The sequence below is a fragment of the Octopus bimaculoides genome, chromosome 4, assembly GCF_001194135.2.
Source record: "Octopus bimaculoides isolate UCB-OBI-ISO-001 chromosome 4, ASM119413v2, whole genome shotgun sequence".
Classification (NCBI taxonomy): Eukaryota; Metazoa; Mollusca; class Cephalopoda; order Octopoda; family Octopodidae; genus Octopus; species Octopus bimaculoides.
Window position 1 is genome coordinate 16,143,416 of NC_068984.1, and position 14,984 is coordinate 16,158,399.

At 37.3% G+C, this 14,984-nt stretch overlaps 1 protein-coding gene across 1 annotated transcript in view; it reads right to left on the bottom strand.

Moving 5' to 3' along the window:
- The window catches only part of LOC106882604 (uncharacterized), a 137,282-nt gene extending 122,662 nt beyond the window's left edge, over window positions 1-14,620 (bottom strand). Inside the window, exons 1-7 of the mRNA XM_052966906.1 lie at window positions 14,509-14,620; window positions 12,857-13,069; window positions 11,898-11,942; window positions 7,437-7,523; window positions 5,142-5,238; window positions 3,703-3,774; window positions 1,814-1,848 (exon numbers count right to left, since the gene is read on the bottom strand). Of these exons, the coding sequence (XP_052822866.1) occupies window positions 1,814-1,848; window positions 3,703-3,774; window positions 5,142-5,238; window positions 7,437-7,523; window positions 11,898-11,942; window positions 12,857-13,069; window positions 14,509-14,570 (611 nt within the window). The 5' untranslated portion in view covers window positions 14,571-14,620. The remainder of the gene's footprint in view (window positions 1-1,813; window positions 1,849-3,702; window positions 3,775-5,141; window positions 5,239-7,436; window positions 7,524-11,897; window positions 11,943-12,856; window positions 13,070-14,508) is intronic.
- Window positions 14,621-14,984: the final 364 nt, after the last annotated feature.

Genomic DNA, 14,984 nt, shown 5'->3' on the forward strand with positions numbered 1-14,984 from the left:
TATATATATATATATATATATATATATGTTTGTGTGTCCAACATCGCTTGGCAACCGATGGTGGTGTGTTTACGTCCCCATAACTTAGAATAAGTTCTAGGCTTCCAAAAAATAAGTCCTGGGGTCGATTTGCTCAACTTTCTCTCACTCTTTCTTCCTGTTTCTGTTGTACCTGTCTTTCAAAGGGTCAGCCTTGTCACATGCTGTGTCAAGCTGAATCTCCCTGAGATCTACATTAATGGTACACATGTCTGTGGAGTGCTCAGCCACTTGCACATTAATTTCATAAGCAGGCTGTTCCGTTGATTGGATCAACTGGAACCCTTGTCGTTGTAACTGACGGAGTGCCACAAATGACCATGATCTGGCAAAGCATTAGCTGATGACTTTGGGAAGTAAAATAACTTTTGCCTGATTATCCTGTATACACTCCACCAGATCTATTTATGAAGGTAGGTCAGTCCAGAGATGAAGTTTTGTTTTTTGATTGTATTAACATTCATTTTTGGCCTGGTATTTGATGTTATACAGGGTGTCCACAAAGTCTGGGTACATGGAGATTAACGCATACTTTAAGAAATTATTATTTCTAATATTTAATTGTTTATGTTATGATTATATTTACTCCATGTACCCAGACCTTGTGGACAAAGGTTTCAACTTTCAAGGTTGGCACTGACAAACTGATTCCATGGCCAGAACTATGGAACAGCCCATGATAATGGTAATGATGATAATAATGATGATGATGATGATGGTGGTAGTGGTGGTGTTAGTGATTCCGATGGTGGTGTTGGTGGTGGCAGTGATGGTGGTGGTGATGGTTGTGGTGGTAGTAGTGGTGCTGGTGGTGGTGTTGGCATTGGCGTTGGTGTTGGTGTTGTGGTGTTGGTGGTGGTGGTGGTGATGGTTGTGGTGAGGATGATGATGATGATGATGATGACACCGGTGATGGAAGTAGATATCATTTCTCATAACTCATGATTCATTTTCCAAAATGTTTGTCTTATTACAACAGATCAGAATAAAAACAATTCTTTCAATGACAGACAGAAGAATAAACAAAAGATGTCCAACTTAGCAAACATTATTTGAAAATCCAAATCATAATCGTCACAGTTCAGCTAAATAGTGATTTGCTGTACTATCAACTTATCTGATTTATGTTGAACATCCTTACCTTATGTCAAAACATGATATTTACATTTTTCATTGAAAAACATCACCAAAATATATGCGCATACACACACACACACACATGTATGTGCGGAGACCCCCTTCAGTCACAACTGACCATGGGATTGCTCTTAGAAAGTTACCCTCTGAGGCACAAGTTCGGGCAAGGTTGTTTATAGAAGACCAGCAGTCGCCCATGCATACCAGCCTCCCCTCTCCACACCACGGCTGTTATCCAGGGGAAAGGCAAAGGGGCCGATACAGCTTGGCACCAGTGATGTTGTAACTCATTTCTACAGCTGAGTGAACTGGAGCAAATGAAATAAAGTACCACCAGGGTTGATATAATTGACTAACCCCCTTCCTTAGAATTGTTGGCCTTATACCAAAACTTGAAGCATTATCTATAGCTTTATCTACTTCAAGTCCTATAGTTAAAAATGGATTATCAGATACATAACTAAGTAATGTATTTCATTAAAAATATGGCAATGACAGGGATATTTAAAATAGGTGTAATGCTTAAATGCCTGTTATATAAAGTTCTTGTTAATATCAGTAAAACCATTGTTTAGATATAAAAATATGAAAAGTAATAAATAGATGTGCTCAATTCTATAGTATTTAACAGACTTACCTGGGTTCCATCCACATGAAACCATCTTCTACAGGCTGTCAAAGAAAAGGAAATTAAACAAAACTTTAGTACTTATATATGAAAATGTTATTGATTGATAAATTCACGTAAATTCACCATCAATAAATTAATGAATAGAAATTTTAAATCTTTGGCTAAAATTCAAATATATTTTATTATTCAGATTTTAATTCTATTGGTTTGTTATTTGTATTTCATAAAACTGATTTAATTTTGTTTCATTATTGCAGGTCAAGAAACCTATAAATTATTATTAGATGACAGTTGTTTTGAAGACGAAGGAAGTCTGACTGAAGATCTTTTAAATCAGTAAGTGTTGTGTGATGCTACTAGAAGCTGTATAACTGTCTAGATTGGTACTGGTAGAAAAAACTTTCTAAAATTTACACAATAAATATTTGGCAGAGTTTTGAAATAAGTACCTTCACTGTGTAATGAAAAATTGTATTAACCTTTTTTTTTTATATATATATTTTACTTGTTTGAGTCATTGGGTTACAGCCATGCTGGAGCACCGACATGAAGGGTTTCATTGAATAAATTTACCCCCTGTACTTATTTTTGAGTTTAGTATTTATTTGTCTTTTGCTAAACTACAAAGATATAGGGACATAAACAAACCAGCATCAGTTGTTAAGCAATGGTGGGGGACAAAGATACGTACAAGCATACATACATATATGTATATATGTATATATATATATATATATGTCAATGCCAGTGCTACCTGACTGGCTCCCTTGCCGGTGGCGTGCAAAAAGCACCCACTACACTCTTGGAGTGGTTGGCATTGGGAAGGGCATCCAGCTGTAGAAACCTTGCCAGGTCAGATTGGAGTCTGGTGTAGCCTACTGGCTTGCCAATCCTCAGTTAAACTGTCCAATCCATGAAAATAGGACATTAAACGATGACGACGACGGCGATGATGATGATGATGCCAGACTCCCATACAGTTTATGGTGCAGCCATCTGGTTCACCAGTCCTCAGTCAAATCGTCCAACCCATGCCAGCATGGAAAGCGGACGTTAAACGATGATGATGATGATGATGATGATGATGATGATGATGATGATGATGATGATGATGACCATAGAATATTTTATTGAGGAGGTATAACTATTAAACTGATATTCTGTTGGCTTTTTATAAAACTAATTAATTATATCCTGTACTGCAGTATTGTGTGGACAAATTAGTGAGATCTGTCAGTTATGGACAGCAGGGAAAGGTAAAGGAAGAAGAAAACAACTTGGAAGTAGAGTATTATTAAACTTATAGGGAAAGTGACAGCTAGCGAAATGGCTGAGAAGAGTCTGTCTCTGTGTTGGTACACTGAATTAGGTTATTCTTCTTGGTGGCAACATAAATGCTCAGCAGTATTTCCTCTGACTTTTTACATTCTGAGTTCAAATCCCACCAAGGTCATCACTATCTTTTATCCATTTGGGGGTTGGTAATATAAAGTATGAATCAAGAGCGGTGCTCAGTGTAATCAGCTTATCCCCCTCCTCTCCAAATTGGTCTTGATCCCTGCAGTAGACTGGCCTCCCATTCGGGTGTGTATGTTGTAATTTCAGTTACTTATATGCCATGGAAACTAAATAACTGGCTTTATGAGTCCTAGGGTTAAAGAAAAATGTCATTTGAGCTATTTGTAATATAGTGAATGTTTAATTGAAAATATAACCTTAAGACATGAGAGCTGCAGCTGGCCAAACCATTGGGATGTTGGCTTGTCAGCTGAAGGTACAATATGTACCAACAACAAAAACAACAGCAGCAGTAGCAGCAGCAGCAGCAACAACAACAACAACAACAAGAATTTAAATTGAAATATCAAAAGTAAATGAAAAACAAAAACATTTACCTCATATGTTTGGTATAAAGAAGTGTTTAATCCAGGTGGTTCTATTTGGAAAACAGCATGGGAATTTTCACACTACCAACACAAGAACAAAGAATAAGCAAATATCAATCTTTCTGTTCAGTAACATGAATGTATTCATTATAAAAGACAGAATCAGTATTAGTTCAAAACAGCAATATGTGTGTCATATTTAAAGTAGATACATTGGTGAAAGCCTGCTAAACTGTGGCGTTCATCTCGAGATAGCATCTTGTGCTTTTAACTATATGTCTATAAGAGATGATATCTCAGGATTAATACCACAGTTTATCAGACTTTCAATGATGTATCTACTTTAAATATGATACACAGATAGCTATGAATATATTTTTGATTCATTAAGGGTATGGGTCCAATCCTAACATCTGGCTGATATTGACTGCATTGATGATAAAATAATTTGCTAAACTACATCCTCATGGAACAGCAGTTAAAGTTGATATATTTAATTCCAGGGGCATTAAATAGTTAACCAGAAATAATTATATGGTGAAATGTAATATCCATCATCACCTAATACTATACTTTTTCTTCCCTACATAATTATTTCTAGTTAGCCTTTTGATGGCTTCCTGCATTAAATATGCTAACACTGACTTATATATATATATATATATATGGGCTTGAACTCATAACCATGTGGTTGAGAAGCAAATTTCTTAACTTTGCAGCCACACCACACCTGGAAATTAGCTTAGAATGTGAGATTTATTTTAAAGATTCTATTCTCTCTCTCTTTCTCTCTCTCTCTCTCTCTCTCTCACTCTCACACACACACACATTGTCAGTGGATTATATGTCCACAAAAGAAGCACACTCTAAATGTCAGAGCAGTAGTGTATTTACAGGAAGTTAATTATATGACCGGTCATAGAGTGACCGATGGTCTTACATCCAAGTGTCATCTATAAGACTAAGTGCTCTATGGATGTAAAACCATTGGTCACTCTCTGACAAGCCATATAATTAACTTCCTGTAATATATATATATATTTATTTATTCGTTCATTCATATATATATATGCTAGCCACTAGCGTAGCTAGAGTGTGTGTTGCCTGGGGCGGTCCTTCCATTTGCTGGCCCCAAACCCCACAAAAACACATATTGGCTACAGCAATAGCCTGCAATAGGATAAAAAGTGCCACCTCTTTCAAAGTGGCATCCAGGTGCGACTGCCACCCCACATTCCCCAGTTGTGCTAGCTATGGTTTAACAAGTTCTTGAAACAAACTGACCAATAAGCGACCTTTGTAATTTTTCTATTTACCCTTTTAATATCAAACAGCTGAAACAGCACTTGGTTTCATAATGCAAAACCTCACATTAAAAGAGTAATTTTATATCTAATTCTTTCAAGATTTAACAACACTAAATGGAATATATTTATAAATGTACTGACCAGATCTTGGCTCCAATGCCACCAGACAATTTCACCTTCTTCTATCACAAGAATCGATGGCTGGAACATATTGTCTAAAACATTGATTTTGTATTCCCTATAATTAAAGCATTGTAAATTGAACAAAGTTTTTGTGAAGCAAACCAACTTATCGATAATTGTAAAAAGTAACAAGAGCATTCAGAGAGCACAAACCTCTGCCAAGGCAGCATCAGCGTCCTCTTAATGATTAGCCAGAGTTGATTTTTAAAATGAGAATATCTGAAATAAACTTGACTGCACTCACAAACGAGAATACTAAAAATGAACCCGACTGCTCTCAATATTTAAGTTAAAAAACCAGAAAAATAATCCAGAATCCTTGTTCGGTACAGGATTGATCCCCACATCTAATCAGTTCATGCCAGTCACGAGGCCAAACATCTCTGAAATTTTCATCTGAATCCATCCAGTGGTTCTTGAGATATCTTGTCCATGGACAAACAAACAAACAAACAAACAAACACAACTGAAAACAATACCTCAGCCTTTACTAAGGCGGAGGTAATAAATCTGGTAACATATGATATAAATGGAGCTTAATACTATAATGGTATCGAATTTAAGCACAAGGCCAGCAATTTCAGTGGGGTGGGGTTAGGTTGTCGCCATCAATCTAAGTACTTGCTTGACTGGTACTTATTTCATTGATCTCAAAAGGCTGAAAGCAAAGTTAACCTATGTGGGATTTGAACTCTGAATGTAAAGAGCCAGAGGAAATACCACAAGACATTTCTTCCAGCTTTCTAATGATTTTACAAAGTTAAAAAACTTCAAATGATATGCCTCACAATTTCTGACATTGTTGCTGTTTAAACCCTGAAATTCTACAGATCAGATCTATATAATCAAAGGCATTTTAGTTCATCATCATCATCGTTTAATGTCTGTTTTCCATGCTGGCATGAATTGGACGGTTTGACTGAAGTCTGGCGAGTCAGCAGCTGCACCAGACTCCAATCTGATCTGTTTCTACAGCTGTTTCTAAGAGCATAGTGGGTGCTTTTTACATGCCACCGACACAGGAGCCAGTCAGTGGGGTACGAATAACTAATTATTATTATGGAAATATTAACGTGGTCCTTCTTTAATATGATTGTTCCAAGCATGTCTACGTAGTAAGAAGTTTTAGGCTTGGTCCCAAAGTATGACACCTTGGGCAAGTGTCTTCTACTATACCCTTGGGCTGAGTGGATTTGGTAGATGAAAACTGAAATAAGCCTATCGTATATGTGTGTGTGTCTATGTGTGTATCATTGTGTCTGTATTTTCCCTCACTGCTGCTCTTGACAACCAATGTTGGTGTGCTTACATCCATGTAGCTTAGGAGTTTGGCAAAAGACTGATTGAATAAGTACCAAGCCTTACAAAAAATTAATAAACAAAGGGGTCAATTTGTTTGACTAAAATTCTTCAAATTGGTGCTCCAGCATTGCTACAGTCTAATGACTGAAACAATTAAAAGGTAAAAAGTGAGATCTGTGAGAGATTTGACTGTTGTTTCTAGCAGATTGACTGGTCACCTAGATTCTCCCTCCTCAAAGTGAATTCGCACATGTAACATTGTCAAAACTGTAAGATTAGGATGGGACTTCCTCTCCAAAATCAGAAAATATTTCATCTTTAAACAAACGGTTGATGTCACTATACAAAGGTGGAAAATAATTCAGAGTTGGTGTTTTATTGATTTGACCTCTGGGACAATGCTACTGCTACACCACAAACACTTCAAAGACAACATCCAGAACAAAACCACTGAGTTGAGTGGCCAATATTCATCGTCGTCGTCATCATCATCGTCATCATAATCATCATCATAGTGATTCATCATCATCATCATCATCATCATAGATAATCGTTGTCGTCTCATTCATCATCATCACCGCCACTACCACCATTGCCACCAGCACCACCACCATCACTGTCTTCGTCATTGTCATCATCATCATTGTTGTTGTCATCATCATCACCATCATCATCATCATTCACTACCACCACCACCACCACCACCACCACTACCAGTGCTGGTGCCATGTAAAAAGCACTCAGTCCACTCTGTAAGGTGGTTGGTGTTAGGAAGGGCATCCAGTTTCAGAAATCATACCAAAAATGGACAATGAAAGCCCGGTGCTGCCTCTGGCCTTGCCAGCTCCGGTCAAACTGTCCAACCCATGCCAGTAAGTAAAACAGACGTTAAATGATGATGATGATGATGATAAGAATTAAATTATCATAATAAATTACAGTTTTACATACCGATTCATCTCGCTGACAACAACTGCGCAATAATGGAGTTTATTGACATCAGAACTTTCTGTTTGAAAGTAATACACACCAGGCTTTCTGCAGAAAAACATTGATAAACATTTTATATTACGATGCAAAATTATAAATTGCTATTCAGATTTTTCTTAAGAGGTCAGTCTACATGAATATTCAATGATTATATCTAGTTAGAAATTAACATCAATAACGTAAAGTGGCGAGCTGGCAGAAACGTTAGCACGCCGGGCGAAATGCTTAGCGTCATGTCATTTGTCGCTACATTCTGAGTTCAAATTCCGCTGAGGTCAACTTTGCCTTTCATCCTTTCGGGGTCAATTAAATAAATACCAGTTATGCACTGGAGTCGATATAATTGACTTAATCCGTTTGTCTGTCCTTGTTTGTCCCCTCTGTGTATAACCCCTTGTGGGCAATAAAGAAATAAGAAACGTTAGCACACCGGGCAAAATGCTTAGTGGTATTTCGTCTGCCGTTACGTTCTGAGTTCAAATTCCGTCGAGGTCGACTTTGCCTTTCATCCTTTTGGGGTTGATTAAATAAGTACCAGTTATGCATTGGGGTCGATATAATCAACTTAATCCCTTTGTCTGTCCTTGTTTGTCCCCTCTATGTGTAACCCCTTGTGGGCAGTAAAGAAATAAGAAATTAACATCAATATGCAGGTGTCGCTGTGAGGTAAGAAACTTACTTCCTAACTAAATGGTTTTTGGTTCAGTCCCAAGGTGTAACTTCTTAGGTAAGTGTCTTCTGCTATAGCCCCAGGCCAATCATAGCCTGGTGAGTGGATTTGGTGTGTCAGCTCCAGCTTGTATCTGAGCATTGGGTTCGTCAGTTTCCATCCAGTCTCCTCAGCTGATGTTTGTGCCGCAGGTGACTTTGGAGTCCAAGTCGGTGGTGAAAGAATCCTGGGCAGAACTCACACGGGATGGTCAGTGCAGGTCAAGGATGTTGAAGACATTCCTTTCTTCTTCTATGTTTTGCCTCCTCATTCTGTTGTCTGTTCTGCTCGAAGGAACTGGCTCCATTGCAGATAGCATTCCTCCAGGCTGTCCTATCCATGACAATCTGTTCTCACGAGGATGGCTGGATGTTAGCTTGAGCCAAGGTCTGTTTGAGCTGGTCTTTAAAACGGAATTTCAGGCCTCCTCTGGGCCTTGTTCCGATTGCAAGTTCTCCGTAGAGCATGATCCTTGGGAGACAAGAGAGCTCCATATGCTGGATGTGACCTGCCTTCTACTATAGCCCCAGGCCAATCAAAACCTGGTGAGTGGATTTGGTAGGTGGAAACTGAAAGAAGCTTGTCATGTCAGGAGTAACTGTGTGGTAAGACGTTTGTTTCCCAACCACATGGTTTTGGGTTCAACCCCGTGGTTTGGCGCCTTAGGCAAGTGACTTCTCCAATAGTCTCAAGCCAACCAAAACCTTGTGAGTGAATTCAGTAGACAAAAACTGAAAGAAGTCCATTGTATATAAGTATATATGTGACTGTGTGTGAGTGTGTGTGAGTGTGAGTGAGTGTGTGTGAGTGTGAGTGAGTGTGTGTAAGTGTGAGTGAATGTTTCTTTGTGTTGACATCACATGATTGTTGTAAATGAATGTCCTCCACTTCCAGTATTCTGTGCAAACATGTCGGACCATGGGGAAATATTACTTTGCTTGGAAACAGGTAAGGGTTGGCAATGGGAAGGGCATCCAACCATAGAAAAATCTGCTTCAATAATGCTTGTCTAATCCATGCAAGCATGGAAAAGTGGACGTTAGAAAGATGATGATGAAGACGAGGATGGTGATGATGATGGTAATGATGATGATGATGATGATGATGATGATGATGATGGTGGTGGTAGTGGTGACAATGACGTTGACACAGGAATTCTAAATGGTATCAATATTAAGTTTTCTTGTTTTACTTCTTATTGCTTAGCAAGAGAATGAAAGGCCAATCCCATGACCATTTTCAGGGCCTCCAAGATTGGTAGGAGGAAGGGAGAATGTTATCTACTTGCTAAAAGTTTGGCTCAAATCCTTGCAAGAGAGTGGACTTCACTAAAAACATACAAGAACCAGGTGGATATGTTAAAATCAGGTACAGGAATTATTTTCTGATGTTTTCCACATCATTTTAAAATTTTCCCTCAAAAGGCTTTGATCAATCCAAGGCTATGGAAAAAAGATACATGACTAATATGCTGCATAGAGGAATTGAACTGGAAACCACTTGGCTTTGAAGCAAACTTGCAAATTACATATCCATGTCTGTTGGCTAAAAAAAAATAGATTGCATCATCAACTTACATAAGCAAATTGATGTGGTTTCCTCGTTGTTTATTCACCTGTCAGAATAGAGATTAGAGAGATGATAGATGGCTTCAGAGCAACAGACCAGAGAAAGGAATCTAGCTTGGACAGTAAATTGGCTGATGTAGCCAGGTTGAAGATGGAGGCAAGAGAAATAAATAGTCAGAGCAAGCTAAGTACAGAGTGATAGTGGGAGGGCAGATCAGCTCTCTAAACGACAGACAAAGCATGTAGTCTCTTATGTATTGTGATAGGGCTGTTATGTTTATGTTAAGTATTTTCACTTCACATCTTGGAAAAGTTATTTTAGTCATTCAAAACACACAAAAACTGTTAGGTTCACTTATAACTTATTTCTTAAGAATAATATAGCTTTTAAGACTCAAAGCGACCTGGTCACTGATATAGTTCCATTATGTAGTTCCACTACGGGAACTCCATTGGTTATAACGATGAGGGTTGCAGTTGATCCAATCACTGGAACAGCCTGTTCATCAAAGTAACATGCAAGTGAATGAGCACCCCACAAATACACCCTTAGTGTAGTTCTCAGGGAGATTCAGTGTGACACAGAATGTGACAAGGCTGGCTCTTTGAAATACAAGTACAACTTATTTTTGCCACCTAAGTGAACTAAAACAACATGAAATAGAGTGTCTTGCTCAAGGACACAATGTGCCACCTGGAATCGAACTTAAGATCTTAGGACCATGAGCTGAATACCCTTAACCACAAAACCACACACCTTCACTCCACTGTTCCACTGCATCAGTGAGAAGGTCACAATTGGGGAGCAAAAAGTTTGACGCAAAATTTTTAAGAAATAAATTAAGAGAATAAATTACTGTATCTTGGGTGAGTCATAATGCCAATAATTTAACAGATTTTCTGTGTTTTTAAATTATTAAAACGATTCATCCATGCCGTAATTATTTCAGTTTCAACATGTGATCTCAGATCAAGTGACTTACTAGACATGTACAAGTCGAATATTTTTATAGATCCGGGTTCAGTCCCTCTGTGTGGCACCTTGGGCAAGTATCTTCTACTATAGCCTCGGGCTGACCAAAGCCTTGTGAGTGGATTTTGTGGATGGAAACTGAAAGAAGCCTGTCATATATATATATATATATATATATATATATATATGTTTGTGTGTCAGTGTTTGTTCCCCCACCATCGCTTGACAATCGATGTTGGTGTGTTTATGTCCTCGTAACTTAATGGTTCGGCAAAAAGACTGATAGAATAAGTACTAGGCTTACAAAGAATAAGTTCTGGGGTCAATTTGTGTGTGTGTGTATACAGAGAGAGAGAGAGAGAGAGAGAGAAAGAGAGAAGGAGAAATAATTTGCTATTCTTAGTGAATAATAAAGTAACTGTTCCCTTCTGGACAAAGTATCACAGATATCAGATGTCAGTTCCTTTTTGGTCACTCTCAACTATAATATCTGTCCCTTCATCTTAGAAAAACTAGCATTGGCTGACTTGGCTTCTTAATAATAATAATAATAATAATAATAATAATAATAATCATAATAATAATAATAATAATGAAATTATTGTGTATGGTGTTCAGGTGCACTACAACTCATCAAAGGTGCATATGTAGTGCATAGAATTATGTGCAAAAGTCAGGAAAGTGAGCAGTATATGAGTCATGATATACGTGTCCATGAGTAAGGAGGGGGAATATCAGGTGTAGTGTTGGCGAATTTCAGGAAGCTTGGAGGTTTTAAAGGATGCGATGTCTCAGCAATTAACAACTGATGCAGGTAGTGTTCCATGCTTCAGCAATTCTGAGTATGAAAAAATGTTTCTGAACATTTGGGAGCTGTGCTGTTTTCTGGCTTTGTAGGCATGCTCATGTGTGTTAGACACATGGACTTGTGCCTGAGAGGGTAACTTTCCAGGGGCAATCCCATGGTCAGTCATGACCGAAGAGGGTCTCAGCACGTGTGTATGTGCATGGTGTGTGTGTGTGTGTGTGTGTGTGTGTGTGTGTGTGTGTGTGTGTGTGTGTGTGTGTGTGTATACAGAGAGAGAGAGAGAGAGAGAGAGGGAGAAATAATTTGCTATCATATTGATGGAGAAAGTCTATTGGAATGTTAAATATGAGAAAAACTTATTTACTTGAATTGTTGTCGGTGACTTCCTGTCAATGTTCCCATCTGGGGTCTGAAAAAGTAAAGCAAAACAAAAAAACCATGAATAATAGATTAACAGATAGATTATAGAATATAGGTACAAGCATGGTTGAGTGGTTAAGGTGTTAACTTTATCACTATATAACTTCTGGTTCAATCCCATAGCATGGCACTTTGATAAAATCTCTTCTACCATAGCCTTCATCACCATCATTATCCAGTGTTTTAAATCTGGGTTTTGTACCCGTTAATGGAGCTGGCTGGTGCCCATTCTCCTTTGCTATCATGAGGCTTTTTTGGAACTGGATTTTCTACGGGGATCATGCCCTTGCTTACCCCCAACCTCAGTTTCTAGACATGAGTGGTCCAAAGACCAAGGCCTCTTCCACAATTTTTAAGAAATGTGGTGGAAAACTAGCTCAGGAAGGCAGAAGAAGAAGAAGAAGAAGAAGAAGAAGAAGAAGAAGAAGAAGAAGAAGAAGAAGAAGAACAACAACAACAACAACAACAACAGAAACAACAACAACAACAACCATAACAGCAACAGTAGCAGCAGCAGTAATTTATTAGGAGAGGTAGCTAGTCGATGACATCAACCCAGTAGTCAACCGGTACTTTGTTTATCAACCCCAAAAGGATGAAAGGCAAAGCAAAATTTGAACTAAGATCGTAAAGATTGAAAATAAATGCCACTATGCATTTTCTCCAGGCACAGTAACGATTCTGCCAGTTCATCAACTTTACAACAAATACACCACCACCACCACCACCACCACCAACAACAACAACAATAATTTAACATGCCTGTACTGATTTGCTTTGTACAAAAGTATTAAGGAATAATATGGAATATTTTAATAAATAAATGGTATTATTACATCATGAAAACTTCCACAGCTGAAAATATCAAACATGACGAAAGTGTTAGAATTTAAGAATGCTTACAGCTGAGATTTAGCATAAAACCTTGCATGTCTAACACAGTATAGAACTTCAAGAACTGTGTGCCGAACTGCACATTGCTTCCAGTACCATTTAATAGAGGTTCCTTTGCTGATTCTGATAATATCTTCTTGAAAGCCATCATTGGTTACTTCAATAGTGTGTTCTTGCCTTGGGTGAACAGTGATGGTTAATATTTGACCCACAGTGCCCTTCCTTAGAATGAAGCAGAGACAACATGAAAATTAAGATAAATGGTATATATATATATACATACATATCTACCTGTTTGTCAGTCTATCTCTATGAATGTATATATTTAAAAGTTTGAAAATATTTGCAAAATATATTTGATACAGTGACAATTTTTGAACAAAGATTTTCTTAAAATATTAACTTAAAAAAAAAAAATCTTAGATAAACAGTACAGCATGAACCTTTTGGAAGGATGTTTTTGTATTGTGAATGTAAAAGTACAAACACACACACACACACACACACACACACACACACACACACACAAACCATAGCTATCACTTGTGAGTGAATAAGACTTGGCAACATGTATCATGCTTTCACTAATTGTTTTAGCTGCCTATGTAGTTGCGAACAAACACAGACACCTTCTGGACTCTTCTGTATCCCTTGATTCATCAGAGGATGTGGTAGCTGGAGAAAGGACAGCATCAGCTCCTTGCTGGTACTTATGTGTTTATAACACACAAAATCTCTTAATTCTCTTTCCATTTATGTTTTTGAGCCATCAAAATTTTCGCCACACAACTACTGTCTAGTCACTGACATAGTTGCAGGGAAACTACATCACTGACCGAGTCATAGTTGTGGGATGAAAATATCGACTCCTTAAAAAATATATCCGAAGTGAATTTAATAGTCTTTTGCGTTATTAAATTGCTGGAATGGTACTTCCATAATGTTATGTTTTAAGTTTCAATAAATTGTTTCAAATCATATAACTTGCAAACAAATACAATTCTGAAATAAATTATAATGAAAACTGATAAATGTGTGCAGCTTCCTAGGTCTAACCAACAGTAGTATTATTCCCTTCAGGGGACTGTCATATTAAGTTGACAGTATACAACTACTTCATCGTATCACTACTGCATAAATCTCTCTGAGAGATTTAGAAATGTATTATTTCTAAACTAATAAATCGTTCTACTTTCGAGTTCTGGTTTTCACATTAAATATTTTTGGCCATATTTGAACATAAATTTAAATATGTCTAGTCTTGACACTATGGGTTTTGATAGTGTGAGTGATGGAGGCAGGGGATCACTCTAAGAGGATAGTTTCAGATACCCAGGTAAGTCAAGGTTTGCAAATATTTGCTGTGCTGTCTGCAAAAGTTGGTATAGAACTGGTGGATATCTAATTTGTTAAATGACATGGAATACCAGATCTTTTGAGGAGTGAGGTGTGTTGTGTAGAAGGATATCATGAAATAGCTTTGGTAAGGCAATGTTTAGACAATCTAATGGCTAAGAAAAAGCTCAACGTTTCCTATTGGGAACAATTTTACAACCATTTCATTGATAAAGTATTTATTGTCATTAACAGTTTTTTTTTCTTTGAAAGACCATTGATATCTGCAGGAGAAAACACAATAGAATTTCACATAGAATACTTACAGGGTAAATGTGTATTCTCCTTCCAAATTAAAAGGAAGGACCAAAGATCTATCAGGAGGCATTTGTAAATCATAACCACCGAGTACTGCCACGAATGTTTGCCCATTATGAACAATCTAGAATTAAACAGAATCATATTTGAATTAGACATTTTAAAATTGTTTAGACAAAAAGAAAGATGGCTGCCAGGACTACATTGTGGAATACAAATTTCTTTTTTATAATGGTAGGTTGCTAAAATCACTCATTTATTTTACTGCTAAATTAATCAGATTTAGAAAAGAAATTCATTTTTGTGGACATCTGTAAATGATTAGACAGTGTTGGCAGACTCATTAGAGTATCAGCTAAGATAATAATAATAATAATAATAATAATAATAATAATAATAATAATAATAATAATAATAATAATAATAATCATCATCATCATCATTTAACGTCCGCTTTCCATGCTAGTATGGGATGGACGATTTG